At 38.6% G+C, this 20,334-nt stretch overlaps 1 protein-coding gene across 3 annotated transcripts in view; it reads left to right on the top strand.

Moving 5' to 3' along the window:
• FGD4 (FYVE, RhoGEF and PH domain containing 4) overlaps positions 1–20,334 on the top strand; it is a 200,660-nt gene that overhangs the window by 144,055 nt on the left and 36,271 nt on the right. For 2 of the 3 annotated variants that reach the window (XM_060112402.1, XM_060112403.1), the window contains exon 4: positions 4,069–4,576. In XM_060112402.1, coding sequence (XP_059968385.1) covers positions 4,069–4,576 — 508 coding nt within the window. Of the gene's footprint in view, positions 1–4,068; positions 4,592–20,334 lie in introns of those variants that run through there. The other variant, XM_060112404.1, reaches the window with a different exon arrangement.

A 20,334-nucleotide genomic window follows, 5' to 3' on the forward strand; every position in this document is an offset into this window, starting at 1 on the left:
TACTGGGTTTGTGAAGAGATACTGGCAATAACAAAATTCATTCTAAATTTCCATTCGTATTTATTAGCTATAATTTTATATTCTTTAGTCCTGACGGTTCACAAAGGTAGCCGAAATGTAGATTTCTCACTTAAAGATTAAAAAAAGCTCACATAAGTTGCTTTTCTACTTATATGACCCTCAATTGTTTTTCCTTAGAATTCCCATCACTGACTTAAATAGAATTTTAAAAAAATTTTATCAGAAGGATTTTTTATGTGTCACCAAAAGTCTGTATATAATTAAACAGTATGTATAACTTCGCTCTCATCCTTGAAGCCAAATATTTCCATTCATTCTAGTGTAATATTTGGGAATGGTTTCCCATTAGGTGATTTCAAAAGTTATTTGCAGGATGCATTGTTATTTATGTAATGAATCATAGCTTAGAAATACTTTAAGATCTTCTGGAAATTGTGACCAAGTACAAAACTGCAGTGTCCCTCATTTGTGAGACTGTATTTACTAACAAGTTCTAGAGAAAAGTAGTTTCTGTTCTTAATCAGTTATGGGAACTTGAGTCATAAATATTTAAACTTCAACATCTCCCCCTCAGAAGTAGGATTTTTAATACCTTTGATATCTTAAATTATAGTAATCTTTCCTAGAATGATTTATTTCCATTGAAAATTTTTTTGTTTCTCATGGCAAGTTGATTCAATAGCATGTTTGCAGATTCCCAGGGCCATGTCCAGTGACTGAATAATAAAAGGAGGGGATGGATCCCTGACCCCTATCCATAGTGCATGCCAGAGCCTGTATCCTCAGATTTGGGCGTAGCTTTGGGAAGCCTCGAATGGGTCAGTATCCGAAAGACTGAGTCCTCTGATCCTCACTATTTTGGTAACCCACTGTTTGTATTCCTCCTCTCCATGCACAAAACATGCAGTTTTTCCATATCAGTTTTTTTCAATATATTTTTCCAAATCAGTTTCTTTCACTCTTTCAGAGTTAACAGATTCAAAGTCATTTTTTGATGCAAAACTTGAAGGTTGGCGCTAAGGAGAGATGTGCTGTAATGTTTGGCATTTTAAGCAAAATTGTTCTAAGAGCAGATAGGATGTAATGTGAGCATTTGGGCCAATCTGGTAAAGGGATGTTACCTGTGGCAGAGTCCACTGCCAGTATGAAAAATAATTATATGTTTTTAATGAGGTATTTCCAGTAGGAACAGGCCCTAAAAAGTATGGGTTAGTGTTGCATTGGATCTATAGGACTTGAATGGAAGTTTTTATTCCTTGTTCAGTGAGGTCAGTGTGCCTGCAGTGTGGCTGTCCGGTTTTACCCCAGTTATTACAGCTTAAACTAGCACTTGGTGGAATAGAGCGAGATTCTGCAGGCTCTGATTTACCACAGTAAATTGACGGGAAGACCCAATGTCTGTTACAGTGGGGTCATGTAAGACCATATGACACTATTAAAACCTTACCCATGCGTCATAGTTTTGCTCTTTGCAATAATCTAAGTAGCTCTGGTTTTTTAATAGGAGTGGTTTGGAGTATGTATTTGGAGCAAGTGAATTTTATTTATTTATTTTTTACTGTGGTTTATTATTCCATTTTTTGTTTTTGTTTTCATTTTTTGAGAGTAAGAGAAACTAGGATTTTTGACCTATGAAAGACTTTAGGATTTTAGAAGGAAGTAAATAACATTTTCTCACAAAACTGAACATTGTTTTTTCCCAAGGACACTGCAAGGCCAACTGTTTCTCCCCATGGTTTGTCATCTACAGGAATCTGCTACTTATTGGTTGAACCACTGCTTTTACTAAACCTTCCCTCCCCACCTTATCCTACACCCCTCCACACACACACATATCCCCTGGATGTCACTTATTACAGGAAATTCTTACTTGTCATCCAAAGTGGTCCTTTCCAAAAATCCTAAGTAAGTCCAAAGTTTGGTTCAGAGGATCTGCTAAGGGTCTTTCCACTGTGTTGCTGGACACTGATGTGTTCAGGAAAAGGAGGACAGTTCGATTCAAATCTTCAAGGGCTTTTGGAGAAATTAGGCCTAAGGTATACGCTCCTAGAAGGCAGATATCAACGGTGGAGTGTGTCACATTTACTTATGACAACCTCCAACTTTTTTTTTTTTTTTTTTTTTTCCCGGTACGCGGGCCTCTCACTGCTGTGGCCTCTCCCGTTGCGGAGCACAGGCTCTGGACGCGCAGGCTCAGCGGCCATGGCTCACAGGCCCAGCCGCTCCACGGCATGTGGGATCTTCCTGGACCGGAGCACGAACCCGTGTCCCCTGCATCGGCAGGCGGACTCTCAACCACTGCGCCACCAGGGAAGCCCATCCTCCAACTTTTATATGACATTTCCCCCTACCAGATTTTTCCTTTCCTTCCTGTGGTGATAAACTTTACTGCGTCTTTTTTCTTCTCTTATTGCTTTCTTACTGTCAGTCGTTATTCCCTGTTCTGTTCTCCAGTCCAGATCAGCAGTATCTGGGAGGAGTACAGTGAAGGGAGACAGTAACACACTCTCAGCATTGTCCGTGGACCTTTCTGCTGTGCCCTTTCCCCACATCCCTCATGAGCCCTCGCCCCATAACCTCTGCTTGTGCTGAGGAAGATGCCAGCCCTGGACTTTCTTCCCACATTGTGTATGTGGCCTGCTCACCTGTTTCTCACTCCATCTTTCCTGTTCTAGTGTTTTATTATAATGTGGGGTTAAGACTACAGGATTTAGAGTCAGACTGCACGGTTTGAACACGGGCTTTATTATTTGTTAGCCACGTTACATTGGCCCCATTATATAAGTTTCTAAGCCTCAATTTCTCTATTTGTGGGGTCCCTATTTTGGAATTATTATGAGTATGAAACAAGATAATCAATGTAAAGGGCTTAATGTAGTTTCTGGCAGTTAATAAATGTTAGCTGCTATTATTGAATTACTGTCATGGTCACTATCACAATGAGTTATTCATTGCTCCTCAGCTATTTATCGAGCACGGTCACATGTCAAGTGCTGTGCTTAGAGGTGGGGATAAAGCAGAGAACAAGATGAGCACATTTTGTACCGTCACCGAGCATTAGTCTGTTTTAATTTTTTCTCCTCATTAGGTCATAAGAATCTCTTCAAGGCTGAAGTCCAGAGTTTTGTGTTTGTCCTCACTGGAATCCTAGATTAAAGTACTATATAAATATTTCCATAGGAACATTGTTATATATTGGCAGTTAAATTCCAATGTACTATTAGGATTAAGCCTCTTTGAGGTGACATCTGAGCAGAAACCTGAATGATGGGAAGGAGTAAACCACACCATTGACTTGGGGAAGATTGCCCTGGACAGAGAGAATGGCAGCTACAAATACCCTTAGATATGCACATTTGCTTATTGGGGATGGGAACAGCAGGTGACTAGTATGACAAGAGCACAGTGAGTGAGGAGAGAATAGCATTTAATGAGGCCAGGGCTAGTGGGGGCCATAGTATATAGAGTCTTATAGGCCATGATCAAGATGCCAGATTTACCTTCAAGTGTTTGGGAAAACCCTGAGAGTTTGATCTTTGTGGCCAACTTGGGAAGACTCGATTGGAGGGGATCTGTGTGGAAGCAGAGAGACAAGTTAGGAGACTATGGAAACATGTGCAATAAAATTTTTGAGAAATGTGTTCTGCTTTCCAAAGAAAAATAACCTTTGTTTCTAACCTATTCATAAATTGAGGGCTAACTATACTTGTTTTTAAAATGTTAAGAAAGTAAAAATCTTGGGATAAGATGGCCTTATTAAATATTTCACACATCTAAGTCTTTACTAACTAGCTATATTAATAAACAGCCCAAGGAAATGTTTTCAACCCTATAGGTAAAGCTCAGGCTTATCATCTTTATTTAAATGTTTAACATCCTAAAAGACTGAGAATTACTCTGGAATATTCTTACCTATGTTTCTAAAACCATCAGAGGGAAAATAAATGTCTTCACTAAATATCCCTAAACAGCTAGAATAAATTTGTTTTTATTCTAGAACTTGTCCGTGCCAACATTTTCATACTTCCTTTGTATTTTATCTTTTAGCTCATTATCAAATTACAGTGATTTGAAAAAAGATTCTGCTGTGAACCTAAATGCGCCTAGAACCCCAGGAAGGCATGGATTGACAACCACACCTCAGCAAAAACTCCTCTCCCAACACTCACCACAGAAGCAGGGAAATGATACAGGTCAATCTCAGGGTGCACAGACTTGTGTGGCTAACGGTATGGTAGCAGCACAAAACCAGATGGAATGTGAGGAGGATAAAGCGGCCACTCTTAGCCCAGATACTCCTATTCAAACTTCTGAACCCTTGCCCGATACAAACTTAGTGAATGGAGAAAGACAGGAAACAGCCACAGACCCTGCATCCCCCCCAACAGATGACTGTGATGAAAATGCTTCTGACAGTAGCTGCAGGACTTTACGTGTCGGCCCAGTGCTCCCCCTGGAAGAAGGAAGAGCAGACACAGAAGCCAAGGTACAAGAGAGGGAAGATGGAGAAAGTCCCCTAGAACTGGAACAGCTGGACCAGCACCAAGAGGTGAAGGTAAAGCATAAGTAGGAAGAAGCACTGACTTTTTTTTTTTAATATTTATTTATTTATTTAGGCTGTACCGGGTCTTAGTTGCGGCACGCGGGATCTTCGTGGCAGTATGTTTAGTTGCGGCATACAGGATCTTTAGTTGCAGCATGCGGACTTAGTTGCGGCATGTGAACTCTTAGTTGTGGCATGCATGTGGGATCTAGTTCCCCGACCAGGGATTGAACCCAGGCCCCCTGCACTGGGAGCACAGAGTCTTACCTACTGGACCACCAGGGAAGTCTCAAGCACTGACTGACTATTCCACTATGGTTTGAAAACTATTTTATAGCACTTATGTGATGAATAAGTCAGATCACCCACGCCACTGGTTGAATAGTTTTCAAGCTCTAGCTGATGATGCATGTTTCCCCTACTCTGAGGAGATATTCCACTTTTTCTTCTATGTAATTTCTGTTGATCTCTCTATTATGATTTCAAGATTCAGAACAGTGTTAAGACTTTGATATAGGAAAACCACAAACATACTGTTTTTACTTACATCGGAAGAAAATGTTATTTGTTGCCCAAATGTTAAGGCTGCATCCCTAATATTTATGGTCTAAGTAACAGGAAATTATGTAATCCTGAGTATCATCTTGGTTCAGTAGTTCATTTATAGAAGAAAAAACAGTCCCAGGAAGCTTAAGTGATTTTCCAGGCTCACAGTAAAAACTCAGACCCCTTGTACCCTGACTCTCAGGCCAGTATTGTGTCCTGATGCAAGAAGTCACAAGTGTAAATGCCTAATTGCAGGAAATGTCAATGAATTCAGCGGCCATGAGGAATAGACTAGAGAGAGGTGAGACTGTGGCAAACTAGAAGTTAATTTCCTTTCTAATCAGAGCAGCAGTTTGATGAACCACCTGAATGGCATTTCTGAGCTAACAAAGGGCTGATTTGCTGGTGAAATATGTTCATAATCTACCTGTGCTATAGCAGAAACTTTTATACAATTTCAGTAACAAGACCACTGCATTTGTATTCTTTTCATGTCAATATAGTGCTTTGGAAAGATCAATAAATATGGCTTTTACAAAGCACTTGGAATTTCTTGGATCAAAGATGGTATATAAGCATTATCATAGCATTCCCTGGAGTGGGGAGTTGTTTATAATTCTGAAGACAAGAAAAAAGTTTCCATTGTTTAGTCTCTCTTATATATTATAAATAACAATCTTTATAGGAGAGCTGATAATTGAAAATTGGACAATTATAGGAAAATTTGTAGAGGATAAATCCAAGTCCTAAATCTATTTAGAATTTTTTTATGATGCTGTATCTTAAGTGGCACTAACATAGCCAGAAATTCAAAAGGACTGATACTAAAATATTAGAGTAAAAGATGATTGACTGATGTGTTCAGAACTTTAAAGTGAAGTCTATCTTATAGTTCAATTTACAGTGAAAAAAATCACAAATAGGCAAAGAGCCAGTAGTTTATTTTCTTCCAGTTAGTGAATTAATTTTAAATGCTGACTCAAGCAGAGAAAGTTTAAATAAGGAAGTGAGTAGGAGAAAGTGAATCATACTTGGTAAAAATATCTGAAACATTAAAGAAACAGGACTTTGCAAAGTGAATCTCTTTACATCTCGATATAGTAGTAGATTTTAGTGTCTCTGTGTTTAAATCACGGTGAATGGAAAGGAAGTTTAGAACCAAGGAACTCAAGACTCACATCTGTCCTTTTACAGTTGGGATGATGCCACCAGCAAGTATCTGTAAAACAGTAAGAGCTGTTATTTGTTTTTTTTTGCGGTATGCGGGCCTCTCACTATTGTGGCCTCTCCCGTTGCGGAGCACAGGCTCCGGACGCGCAGGCTCAGCGGCCATGGCTCACGGGCCCAGCTGCTCCGCGGCATGTGGGATCTTCCTGGACCAGGGCACTAACCTGTGTCCCCTGCATCGACAGGCGGACTCTCAACCACTGCGCCACTAGGGAAGCCCAAGAGCTGTTTTTATTAAGGGAAATATTTTAACTGGTGATGATGCCTGTGGTTGCTGGGTACTACTTCTTTTCCCCTGTCATATATTATTATGTATACATTTTCATAGATGAGTCTTCTTTGGTTTGGGAGAGACTTAATAGGGCTTCCTATTAAATTAGTGAGACATGGAATAATACATCTGGTCTTTCTCCTAATGGGCATTTAAGCACTGGTTGGCACATGCTATATGTGGGAAGAAAAAGGAAATTTTCTCTGCAAAGCTGTTGATCCAAATACCACATGAGTCTCCCAACCAAAAAGGAGTATTAGAATGTAATTTCTTCATGGTGACAATGTGTTCTCTTTTGCTGCTTTAGAGTAGCAAGCATTAGTGCTTGTTACATTGCCTTTCCTTGTTCCAAAATGCAAACATAAATGTTAGCAGTGTTAAGGTGATAAGTTTTATGTTAAGTGTATTTTACCACAATTAAAAATAAAAAATAAACTTAAAAAAATTTTTAAGTTAGTAGTACATAGTAGACTAAACAATTGGACCAGGAAATCTTGATGCTACTTCTTGTTCATCCACTAACCAACATTATGACCTTGAACAAATCAATTAAATTCTCTAATTAAAGGGTTCTAAAATTCTTTAGTTGAAGAATATAAACTGAGTCTGATCTTAAGTCTCTCCTTAGTGATAATAATGTAATAATTCTGTGCTGTTGTATGTAGGTATATTCCTTTGTTAGCATAGCCCTCCAGATTGTCAGCTGCTTCTTAAGCCATCTAATGTGTTGAACTTCTAAGACATCATGGAGTATTAGAGTTTCACTATGCAGACAACTGAAAAATAGTTAACTCAGTCTTTATATAACTCGATATAGAGATTTACATCAGAATAGTCTTATTAGCTTTCATTTAAGCCAGAATTAAATTTAATGGACATTTCCTGAATTGCGCACCAGGAGTGGAAGAATGAGGGATTGGGGGATGGAAAGTGGGGGTACAATAGAACTGCAAAGATAGTTCAGGAAAGTAGATACATATTAAAATATATCTTGAACAATCATTATTAATAATTGAGTACAGACTTGAAAATAGTCTCAGCTTGTGTAACTCTTTCATTGATTATCTGATGTATTTTGATCAAGAATCACTTACAGTGGTGAATATGGAATACTGTTATTTTTACCATGTAAAAGATAGTACCTACCTCATTGAAACTGTTGACTCAACTATACTTTAGCAAAGCAACACTCTTCCAGTGTTTAAACTTTTTGCACCAGTGATCTAAATATAGCCAGACACCTCAAAGTAAGCAGATAATTCTTTAAAATCTCAGAATCAAAGAAAAATGTTAGCACCTTATGATACCTTTAGCTTTCAACCACAATGTGTTAATAGTATCTTTAAATTAAGGTTAATCATGTATTACAGCAGATTACAGATTGAAATCTACTAAAAGGAAGATGTTATTGGGTGAGCCAAAAAGTATGTTAGGTTTTTTCCATAACATCTATACAATATTGTAAGGAAACATACTAAAACCCATAAGTTACAGGAAAGGTAGGGGTCAATGACTATCGTAGTGTGTGTGCATGTGCGTGCTCAGGAATGGTACTTGAGGGCATCAGGGGATAACAACAGTATTATAATTCTTGTTTGGCATGATGAATTTGGGTTATCATAAATAGCTTAAACTATATTAGGAGACTCAGGTAAATGGGTTAGAATGAATTTCATTAAAAATAGTTATTTTTTTCTCAGATTTGTAGGCTTCAGTGGGTGAGCTTTAGTAGAAATGCACTATGTCGAATGCTGCATTCATCAATTTGTGCCGTGGAAATGAAAATTTCTCTTCACAGTTTTCACGAGTCTTTTAATATCCAGGTTATATTTCCATGGGTTGATTGGTAGTTTTTTCGGAGATTTATTCAGAGTATTTCCTTCCTCTGTATTTCATACAGCAAGCCAAATATCAGTGTGTAGATATGAACTTTTTAAGACTAAACGTTTATATAAATAACGAATCTCTGTTATTGCCAACATAAGCTCAAAGTAGCAATGTATTAAAACTATAATAATAGCAATTTTATCAAGAATGTAAAAGAAGCAGATTTTTTAAAAGTTAATCTTTCCTTTCACCAAAAATGAAAGAAATTATGTAGTGAAGTTGGCAGATAGATGAAGGTGGTGTCCATAATGTAGAGACTTATAGAAACATATATTTTTTTAAAAAAGTAAATGTTTATTTCCTGCTTATTTCTGGTTTTTTAATTGCTATTTTACTTATTATATTTTTATATAAGCCTTGAGGGTTTATAACTTTTGAACATACTCAAAAGTTAAGAAAGATAATTATCTCCTAGGGGGAAAAATGACGGAAAAGCACATTCAGAAGTAAGTTTCAGGACTTCCCTGGTGGTGCAGTGGTTAAGAATCTGCCTGCCAATGCAAAGGACAGGGGTTCGAGCCCTGGTCCAGGATGATCCCACATGCCGCAGAGCAACTAAGCCTGTGCACAACTACTGAGCCTGCGCTCTAGAGCCCGTGGGCCACAACTACTGAGCCCACATGCCACAACTACTGAAGCCCGCATGCCTAGAGCCCGTTCTCTGCCACAAGAGAAGCCACTGCAGTGAGAAGCCTGTGCACCGCAATGAAGAGTAGCCCCCACTCGCCACAACTAGAGAAAGCCCATGCACAGCAACGAAGATCCAACGCAGCCAAAAATAAAAAAACATATATATTAATTAATTAATTAATTTAAAAAAAAGAAAGTGAGGCTTGATTTAAAAAAAAATAAATTGCAAACAGAAAACCAGTGGTGTAATACAAGTTAACTCGCTTTTCCTCTTTTTCCTTCAATTTCTCCTCACTACGTTTAATTGTATTTCTTAAAATTGTTGATTAATTTTATAGGGTATAATATGAGATATCAAAGTTTTCTGAGAGGTAAAACATAATGCTTACTTTGCTTATCCATTTCTTATGATGGGCTACAAGTCCTTTTTTTATAAAGCTTTATTTTTTATTTTTTAAATTAATTTTTGTTGGAGTATAGTTGATTTACAATGTTGTGTTAGTTTCTGCTGTACAGCAAAGTGAATCAGTTATACATATATCCACTCTTTTTCAGATTCTGTTCCCATATAGATCATTACAGAGTATTGAGTAGAGTTCCCTGTGCTGTACGGTAGGTTCTTATTAGTTATCTATTTTATATATAGTAGTGTGTATATGTCAATCTCAGTCTCCCAATTTATACCCCTCCCATAAAGCTTAAAATTTCTTTTGGTTCACTTCTTGAAAGATAAGGGGACAACTGTTGAGGTCTTGTTAGATTTGAAGGCAAATATTAAATTACACCTCTGTTTCTCCTTTTGCCAAATCAGCTTTAATTCCAAGAAAGTGAAAGGCAACATAAGCGAAGAAATTATCCAGCTTTACTAATCGATCTTTCATTGTTGCTAGTATTGTAATGAAAGCTCCAACTAAAGTCGTAGGCATTTTAAAATGATGTGTAGAATAATGGAAAAGTTTCCTCACTAACCATGTGGATAGTTCATAAATGCCTTGAGGGTAGCTTTTCATTATTCACTTAGAACTGATGGGGAACTCAGAAACTTCTTTATGTTGTGGTGACTCCGTTTAGTGTGTTGGAAAGATATAAGAAAGAAATGAGAAAAAGTGTGCTTCAGAGAGCCTGCACCTGAATAAAACCACCTACTGTTCACTTTAAAAATTCAGTATGCAGGCTCACTCTCCTTGGTGCTGGAAACAGAAATGAACAAGGCAAGCCCTTTCCACAAAGCCTCAGTCTGCTGAGGGGAGAAAGACATAAGTAAATCAGCATGATATGGTGCAAAAAGGGCTTGGGAAACACAGATGAGAAAACAGCTGTGCCTGGAGGAATGCTGGTGAGGGGCAGGCTGCTGAGAAGCAGCAGAATTGGGCTTGAAGGAGGAGTGGGAGGTGCTGGTGGTCCAGAATAGGCAGGAACAGGGAGGTAGGGAAGAGGAGTGCATCTAGGCTGAGAGCAGGTGTGAGAAGTAGAAACAAGAGGGTAGCTGCCATGTTTAGGGGTTTTCTGGCCTCATAATAGAGGCCAGAAGGGCTAGTGAAATGAGTGTGGGAGTAGAAGGATAGGCTTAAAAAGAAAATGTAAGCTTAGGATAAATTGCAATGGGTTTGTGTGCCTAAGCTGTATTTTTTCCCCTGAAAACAATGGAGACTTTTTTAAAAAAGATGTTTAAAAGTCTGAATAAAAATTAATAATCCTCATAGAAAATCAATAAAATGCAGCAAAGCGTAGAGAATATAAAATCACTCATAGTTCCACCACCCAGAGAAAAATGCTTTCATATCTAACATTCCAGCTTGTTTTTCTCAGCTGATATTTTAAAAAAATATATGTCAGTAGCATAATGTATGGTCATTCTGCATCCTGTTTTGTAGGATTAAACATAGGTATTTTCCCATGTTATTTCAAACTTTCCATAAGCCTAATACTATCTGGCCTAAAAGGCATTTAATTAAAGCATGGAAGTGACATAATTATACATCTGTGGGTTTTAGAAAAATGACTCAGATGAAAGGAAAAACAGATGGAGCAGGGAACATGGTTAGTAAGCAACCGTCATAGTCCAGGTGTGAAAGGAAGAGGTCCTGGACGAAGCAGAGGGTTAGGACAAGGGAGAGAGATTTCTGAGAACTGCGTGACTGGATGTAGAGAATGAGTCATGTTCAACTCCTAGCTTGGATGAAGTGGCAGACGGTGTACCATTTACTGAACTACAAGAGAATAGAAAGAACAACATATTTGGGGGGCAAAAAAATTAATTGGATTTAGACATAATGAATTTAAAGGACTTGTGGGATGTCCAGGTAAAGATACCTAAAACAAAAATGGAATATTCTGGAGACATTATGGGTTATTGGTTAAGGATGAAAGCTTTAGAATTAAGAGATGAGTTCCAGGGCTTCCCTGGTGGCGCAGTGGTTGAGAGTCCGCCTGCCGATGCAGGGGACACGGGTTCGTGCCCCAGTCCGGGAAGATCCCACATGCCGCGGAGCGGCTGGGCCCGTGAGCCATGGCCGCTGAGCCTGCATGTCCGGAGCCTGTGCTCCGCAACGGGGAGAGGCCACAGCAGTGAGAGGCCCGCGTACCGCAAAAAAAAAAAAAAAAAAAAAAAGAGATGAGTTCCAATCCCAGCCCCATTACTTCCCAGCTATGTGATCTCAGATACGGCACTTTAGTATAACTCTGCAGGCCTTGGTTGAGATGACAGACAAGAAGGAAAGTGATTGTGTTTGGAATGAGGGCAGGGAGTAGAGCTGCTGATTAGGTTACTTTTATGCTACTCAGTTTATGGCACCTGCAAGACATCCATTTGGAGATATTAATTAGGCAGATGAAATATGGATCTGGAGCTCAGGAAAGAGGGTAGGAATGTAAAAGGATGTACATAAGCATGTGATTAATATTGCCAAAATAGAATGTGTAGGAACCAGAAGAAGGCCAAGAACTGAGCCCTAGAGAGCACAAGCATAATCGAAAGGGGAACATAGAGATTTGTCTGAGAGGGGAAAGAAGAAGAGAGAGCAGTGTCATGAGAACCACTGGGGTTGAGAGTGTGGCAGACAGCGGGGTATTGGTGAGCTTGTGAGGATGATGGTCATTTAGAATGTGGAACTACAAGTTAACCTGGAGACCAAGGCGTTTTTGTTTGGTTTTGGTTTTGTTTACGCCACATACAACAACCACTGTGTTTTCAAGCTATGACCTTTCCTTTTCTCTCACACCCATACTGAATCTTTGTGTACCCTGTGACCTTAGAGCTAAGTAGGTCAGTAAACCTGGGTATTCAGATTAAATACAGTGAATCTATATTGCACATATACTGTGTTCAAGTCACTGCAGTAAATTCAAAGAGGAAACTACCAGTCAAGAAGGAAGACTAAGATAAATAAATGACCATTACTTAAGATATCATGGGATAAAGGGGAAAGGAGAGCTCAAAGATAAAGCCAAGGTTTGGAGCATGGCTGAGAGGATGAATTACCTGTTGTTAGCAGAAATGGAGAACTCAGTCAGAATCTGGAAAGTCAGGTGCCTGGAGGTCACAGGGTACACAAAGATTCAGTATGGGTGTGAGAGAAAAGGAAAGGTCAGATCTTGAAAACACAGTGGTTGTTGTATGTGGCATAAAAAAAAACAAAAACAAAACAGAGAGTGATACACCATAACCTGGTGGTCAGGAAGATAGGCTCAAGAGCCAGACTCTCTGTGTTTGAATCCCAGCTCAGCTACTTACCAGCTATGTGGCCTTGAGCAGGTCACTTAAACATCTCTGTATCTCAGTTTCCTCATCTGTAAAATGGAGGTAATATTACCTACCTCATAACATTTTTACAAGGCGTAGGTCATTAAATAGTTGTAAAGTACATAGAACAGTGCCTTGAAACAATGTGAGCTGTGTTTGTTAAATAAAACATAAAATAAAAATCCTGTTTCCTCATTTGTAAATCTAGATGAATAGATTCATGACCTGAGATGTCCCTTAATAAACCAAAATTCAACACAGCTTACCTGCTGAAGATCCCAGCCCCTCTCTCTCAGTTCTATTTTAAACTAAGGTGCTCCCTTACAGGATACACAGAGATAAGTTTGCATGCCTCATGCCATGTGAGGCACTCACTCCTGTGTACAAAGTTTTAACTCTGGGGAATCATCACCAGAAATATTTATGTGACCTTATTACTTTGATATTCTGCCTAGGCTTGGGATAGTTTAATTCAGTTATTGATTGTGAGTATATATTACATTTTCTTGGTGTCTGATCTTTAATTTCTGCTAAACCCAAAGGACAGTTTAGTCTAATGTATACTAAATTGGGTGTAAGAAGAGCAAAGTTCTTCTCTCTTTGCTGTCACTTCCTGTTTGATCTTGTGCAAGTATCCAAACTGTCCTTCTCAGTGCAGGCTCTTTCTCCCTCCTCCCCACCCTCTCTTAAAAGGATGTAATTTAAACCTTCAGATTAAAAGCTCTCACTTCCCTCTTCTCCTCTTTCGAATTGGATAAACAGTATAGAGGACATAGATTCGAAAAATATTGGTGCTGGTCACAATTAGGCTTGGATTTTGCTCCCAAAGCTTCCTGAAGGATCATGTTAAAGTACCAGACTGTTTATGCTTGTGACACTATATTATGCAGCAGGGAAAGGAATAATGCCTGCATGTCATAGTGGGTGTTCACTTTTTCTTGTAATGTGAACCTGGTGATAAATTTCTTCCTGATTACAACTCTTCCCTGAGACCACATGACCTTACTTGTGGCATTATTGCATGATCTTAATAGAACACAAAATCTGTGTTTTGTTCCCTTACCTTCTCTTTTTCTTGTTCCCCAGATCCAGGGGGAGTTCTCTTAGTTAAAAGGTGGTAGCAGAGTACAAACTTTGTTTTCACAGACCTGCATTGAATCCTAGCTTAGTCACTTACTAGCTGTGTGACTTTGGGCAGGTTACCCAGCCTCACTAGGACACAGCTTCCTCGTCTATAAAATGAGGGGATAACGCTACCTGCTTCACAGGAGTATTAAGAGGGTTATGTTAGATAATTCATGTGAAGAACGTAGAATAGTGCCAATAAATAGTGGGAGTTGCCCCTGTCACTCACTTATGATATAACTTCCCTTGATTACCTTGCTCTTTAGTATACCGAGAAAGAATACTGGAATGAAGGTGTCTAACACAAAATTAAAGATTTTAAGTTGTGTTTTGAGATGATAGACTAATTATGTGACATTTAAATATCATTGTGATCTAATTTTTAATTATCACCTGGAACCACACTGAAGATTTTGATGTCTGTAAATACATTAAGAAATGACATATCAGGGGCTTCCCTGGTGACGCAGTGGTTGAGAGTCCGCCTGCCAATGCAGGGGACACGGGTTCGTGCCCCGGTCCGGGAAGATCCCACATGCCACGGAGCGGCTGGGCCTGTGAGCCATGGCCACTGAGCCTGCGCGTCTGGAGCCTGTGCTCCGCAACGGGAGAGGCCACAACAGTGAGAGGCCCACGAACCGCAAAAAAAAAAAAAAAAAAGACATATCAAAATGTTGATGCATCTCATGAATTGTGTTACAAAATCAAGTGTTTATTTCCTAAGTTGACTCATCTTGCTATGAGAGAATGGACTTTAGGGAATGCAGAGACACATACATACACAAAACCACATCTTCCTTCTGCATGGTAGAATACAATTAACTGATGACAGATTTGGATAGAAATTCTGCACGAGCAAGAAACCATCCATTCTGGTCCTATAAAACATGATAATTTATATAGATATTATTTTAAATGTAACATATGGAATATGTTCTAAATATACATATGGAAAAGGCTATAAGAACTTTTAGTAGTTTTGATTCAGTGTTTTTAGGGGAAAAAATCTTCCTGCTTAAAATGAGATCACATGAGAACATGGATTGAAGAGTTATAAAGCATAGGATCAATATCTGATTCCTTTTTAAACAGTTTAAGATTCTGCCCTTAAAGCATCTTTCAGGAAACAGTTACTCATTGGCATTTGTGAAATTCTTTTCAAAATATCTACTCCCCTGCTTGGGTTTTTGAGACATGTGCAGGGCGTATGGCACTAAGATTCTGAGGAGTGAATTGCTGGCTCCACACAAGCATTTTCTGCCTATCCAGTTAATGAACTCTGAGAGCTGCTCTTTGTCCCGGCTCCCGCCATATGGAAGAGTCATGCCGAAAGGTCTGAAACGACCTGCAGGAGCTGGTGACATCTGCAAGGAAGGAAGCAGAACTGGCAATGCAACACTTCGTGTGCCAGTGGGTACAGTGACTAATAACTAGGCTGACCCTAACCCAAGTGAAAATGGAGTAGGTCTCTACGAAAAGGTTCTCAGAGGTGTAAAGGTACACAGTAATAGCCTAGGAATGCATTAAGCAGAGAGGAGCAGGGGAAAATAAATTGTATAGTCTATTAGTGTAAGAGGAGTGTATCTTACTTTTTCAGTTCTGATAGTTTAGGTATATTCTAGTGTATTTTTGTTTGAGGCAATACTCTGAGAATCAGCTTTCAATATAGTATATATTTGCAGGTAAAAAAAAGAAAGAAAACCAATCCCTTTCTTTTATAGAGGAATGTCAAAAGTAAGATACTTTTTAAATAGCATATTTATAATTATTTGGAAAAGTCAAGCCTGTGTATTCAGCTCCAAAAGAATCAAATGGGATTACTCATCAAATCAGTATTGGGTAACTATTATTGTTTTCCAAAGAATCACAAAAATAAATGACTTCTTAGTAAAGTGCTATTTAAAAAAATATCAGGCTACAGCCCCAATGTACCAGCAGCTTTAAAACTACTTTGTGCATTATTTAAGCATAAGTCTGATAGAGTAATTGAATCCTGTACATGCAGAGAGATCATATATTTCTCCCTAAATGTACTTATAGGTAAGTTTCAGAAACTAAACTAATTTTTTAAAATTTGGAAGCCATCATATTGTTACATCAAATATGACTGAATTTTTTATACCTGATAATTACTATTAAATGCTATAAAGTCTGCTTTAAATAAAATTTATGTTGGAAAACTAATCAGTATATAAATTAAAATGCACATTCCATTTTTAAGTGGATAGTTGGTATTTTGTTAGTCTGTTCACTTGTAGGCACTTAGTACAATCTTGTTTTTTGTTGCAAAGAAGGGTTAGAGTGAGAGCCAACTATTTACTGAAGAGTTACTCAAAAATCACATACTCTCTTATGTGAATAAAATCTGATTCATTTGGGTTCTGTGTGACCTTGGGCAAGTTTCCTGGCCTCTTTGAGCCTTGAATTTTTTTTTAAGCTCTGGAATTTTGTTTTGTTGTGTGTGTATACTACCTATAAAATAAGAATAATAATGGCACCCATTTTATAGACTTGTTGTAAGGACCAGTCAATCTGTGTAAAATACTTTTAACAGTCTGGCATATAACAAGCAATGAGTGAATAATTGTTAGCTGTTCTCATTATGGTGATGCTATTATTGTTGTGATTAACCTAAAGAAAGGCTCCATGAGTCTGTGATGTCCTCACTTCCACCACAAAATCCCTAGTAACTTTTCACAACTCTTATATGTGAGTGATTAAACCATATGTCAGCAAGTTTACTTTGTGTTGACTTTGGCAAGGTCAGGGACCTAATGTTAGAAGACCATCTGTGTGGAAGGAATATAGCTTTTACTAATAACTGCTGGCATACCCTTGGATTTTGCAAAATATGACCAGGATACCCACAATTTGCCACGTTCAGCTAAAGTATAATTTGCGGTCAGCAAAAAAGATTGTTTCTTAGAAGCTTCCTATTTAAAATCTCGTAGGATATGGAAGACCTCAGGGGTGACTTCATTGCATAGCAATAAAAGACATTATGACTTGTTGTTTAATGAATTCTCTGACTGACAAAAGATGTATTATTTTATCACGGCACAAATTCTGCTGGATTGTTTTCTTTAGAGATATTAGCTAGAACTAGAATTAGAATATACAAAAGAGTATAGTGGGTCAAAAAAGATACCTCCACTATTAGAATAAAATGAAGGGCTTGAAAAGAATGAACTACTGATACTAATAACAACTTGGATATATCTCAAATGCATTTTGATAAAGCAAGACTCAAAAGGCACATGCTGTGTGATTCCATTTACATGACATTCTGGAGCAAGCCAGATCAACAATTACTAGGAGCTGGTGGTGGAAGAGGAGTGGGGTTGACTGCAGAGACCTAAGAAAAGTTTCGATAGAAATGTTCTGTATCTTGATTGTGCTGGTGGTGACATGATTGTAACCATTTGTCAAAACTCCTAGAACTATTCACCAAAAGGGTGAATTTTACTAATTGTAAATTTCATCTCAGTAAATCTGGCTTAAAAAACCAAAACAAGGGCTTCCCTGGTGGCGCAGTCGTTGAGCGTCTGCCTGCCGATGCAGGGGACGTGGGTTCGTGCCCTGCTCCGGGAAGATCCCACATGCCGTGGAGCGGCTGGGCCCGTGAGCCATGGCCGGTGAGCCTGCGCGTCCGGAGCCTGTGCTCTGCAATGGGAGAGGCCGCAGCAGTGAGAGGCCCGTGTACCGCAAAAACAAAACAAAACAAAACAAATGGCTGTAGTGTTGGTGCAGGTCAGTATTTCCTGTGAGTGTGTAGAACAGCATATCACTTTTTCTGAAATGTTGATAGAGTTCTTATGTATTTACTTATTACACTTAATTACATCTTTGAAAGTCACATTTTTAGTTCATTAAGTATTTTACTTTCTTCTCTATAAATAGTGATTGTCTAAAAATTTCTTGAAAGTTTATCAGTTTCATGGAATATACTACATATGTTTCTTAGTATTTTAAGTTTTTTATATTAATCAGGATGCTACAAATAACACCAATATTACTCGACCTGGCTTAAACAATAAGGAAGTTTATTGACTTCATCTCTGTGGTTATGGGATGGCTGCTTATAGCACTCAAGACTACATGTACCCTCATTTACATGGAGCAGCAAAGAGAGATCTCTTTTTTCATGGTTCTTCCTTAAGAGTAGGGAGCCTCCTTTTCCAAAGCTGCCAGTGCATATTCCCTCGTGTCTCATTGGCCCCTGAACCTATCGCTGTGTACTCCTGATTGTGACACCATTCAGGGCTCCCCTTTTGATCTGTGGATAAGGTCAGTTTCCTTAAGGAAAGGCTACATAGTAGTGGGGTAGACACACTAACCAAATCTGGATACCATTAAGAGATAGCGGGGAAGGGATGCCAGGTAGGCAAGCAACAATGCTAGTACTTTACTCTGAGGTTAAGTTAAACCAAAACTTTAACTAATTATGGAATTTGACTACTACATAGTTGTTTTTTTTTTAATATTTATTTGGCTGCGCCGGGTCTTAGTTGTGGCACACGGGATCTTCGTTGCTGCGTGCGGGATCTTTTAGTTGCGGCATGTGGGCTCTTAATTGTGGCATGCGGTATCTAGTTCCCTAACCAGGGATCAAACCTGGGCCCTCTGCAATGAGATCGAGGAGTCTTAACCACTGGACCACCAGGGAAGTCCCGATTACTACATAGTTCCTATTTCAGTGTTTCTGAGACCACAAATTATTTAAACTTATTATGTTACTTTACCCTAAAGACTTCACATAAAAATACCTCAGTTCTGTAAGGAGCAACATGGTAATTTACCATGTTAGAACATATATTGCATATAAAGCATAAAGTAGATGTCATATGTGTTTAACACAATGAAGCATTTATACAACTTAATAGCATTTTATACATAGTTTAAAATGTAGCATTTACACAAATCAGACACTGGTTTAAAGTACACTTTGGTCTGCTTTGGTACTAAAGTTTTTACTAAACTCTTATTATATTTCATAGACTCCTAGAATGAGAAAAGTACTTCAGTAAAGTATTTCAGTAAAGTAACTAGGTAGAAACAACTCTGGATGGTGCACAGAGTCTGGATTTTATCCTGTCAGTGAGAAGAGGACTATTGAAGAATTTGGTTTTTCCTATGGGAATTAGGATTAGGTGAGCAGAGCAGAGTTTTTGTTTTGTTTTGTTTATTTTATTTATTTATTTTTTGGCTGAGTTGGGTCTTCGTTGCTGTGCCCAGGCTTTCTCTAGTTGTGGCGAGCAGGGGCTACTCTTCATTACGGAGCACAGGCTCTAGGCATGCTTGCTTCAGTAGTTGTGGCTTGGGGGCTCTAGAGCGCAGGCTCATTAGTTGTGGTGCACAGGCTTAGCTGCTCCGCAGCACATGGGATCTTCCTGGACCAGGGATCGACCCTGTGTCCCCTGCATTGGCAGTCGGATTCTTAACCACTGCTGTGCCACCAGGGCAGTCCCCAGAGCAGAGTTTCAGAAAAATTCCTCATACGATAGTATTCAAGGTGGGTTAGAGCCAAAAAAAATAATGGACTCAGTTAATTGGGCAACTATTGATTGGCCTGGGCTTGAGATAAGGTATGAACAAAACAGGGTGGCAGTGATGAGAGCTTAAAAGATGGATGCTAAAGACAAAATGCCATGAATAGGAGTTGGTGGCTGACTGGATTTTGTGGTAGGGAACTAAGCTTAAAGTAATTTAAGTCAGCTAACTGGAAAGGAATGGAACCATTGCTAGGATGGTAAGGTTGGAGGGTGGTGGTAGAATGGAGATTTTACAGAAATGATGAGTTTGGTCTTAGATTGACAACATGTCAAAGTGGTAATAAATGTCCAGCAATAGTTAGTCATGTGAGACTGCTTCTCATTCATTCATTCAGTGATATTTTATTGAGTGCCAGTGTTTTATTGAAGCACTGCAGTAGATACAAGAGATGGAGCAGTTAACAAGGAAAAAATGTTCCTATCCTCATGGCACTAGCAAGGTTATACAAAGATATTTAAGAGTTAAGTAAATATAAACTGAAGAAATATTAAAGTCTAGATTTAATTAAAAATAATATAGATAGAGGGAGGTGGGTACGAGCATAGGTGAAAGAAGATTAACGATGAGTTGATGTTGGATCTTGGTGATGGACACATGGGGGTTTGTTTTTACTATTTTCTTTACTTTTATATATGATTGAAATTTTCCATAATAAAAACATTTTTTAAGGTAAAAAGTTCTGTGCATAGAGCTAGTAATTAAACAAGATCTTTGAGAGTGTGATAAAAACATGTCCAAAGAGTAGCCTGAGAGAGGTAGGGGGAAAATGAGGAAAGAAAAGTGTCTGGG

Source organism: Mesoplodon densirostris, chromosome 11, assembly GCF_025265405.1.
Source record: "Mesoplodon densirostris isolate mMesDen1 chromosome 11, mMesDen1 primary haplotype, whole genome shotgun sequence".
Classification (NCBI taxonomy): domain Eukaryota; kingdom Metazoa; phylum Chordata; class Mammalia; order Artiodactyla; family Ziphiidae; genus Mesoplodon; species Mesoplodon densirostris.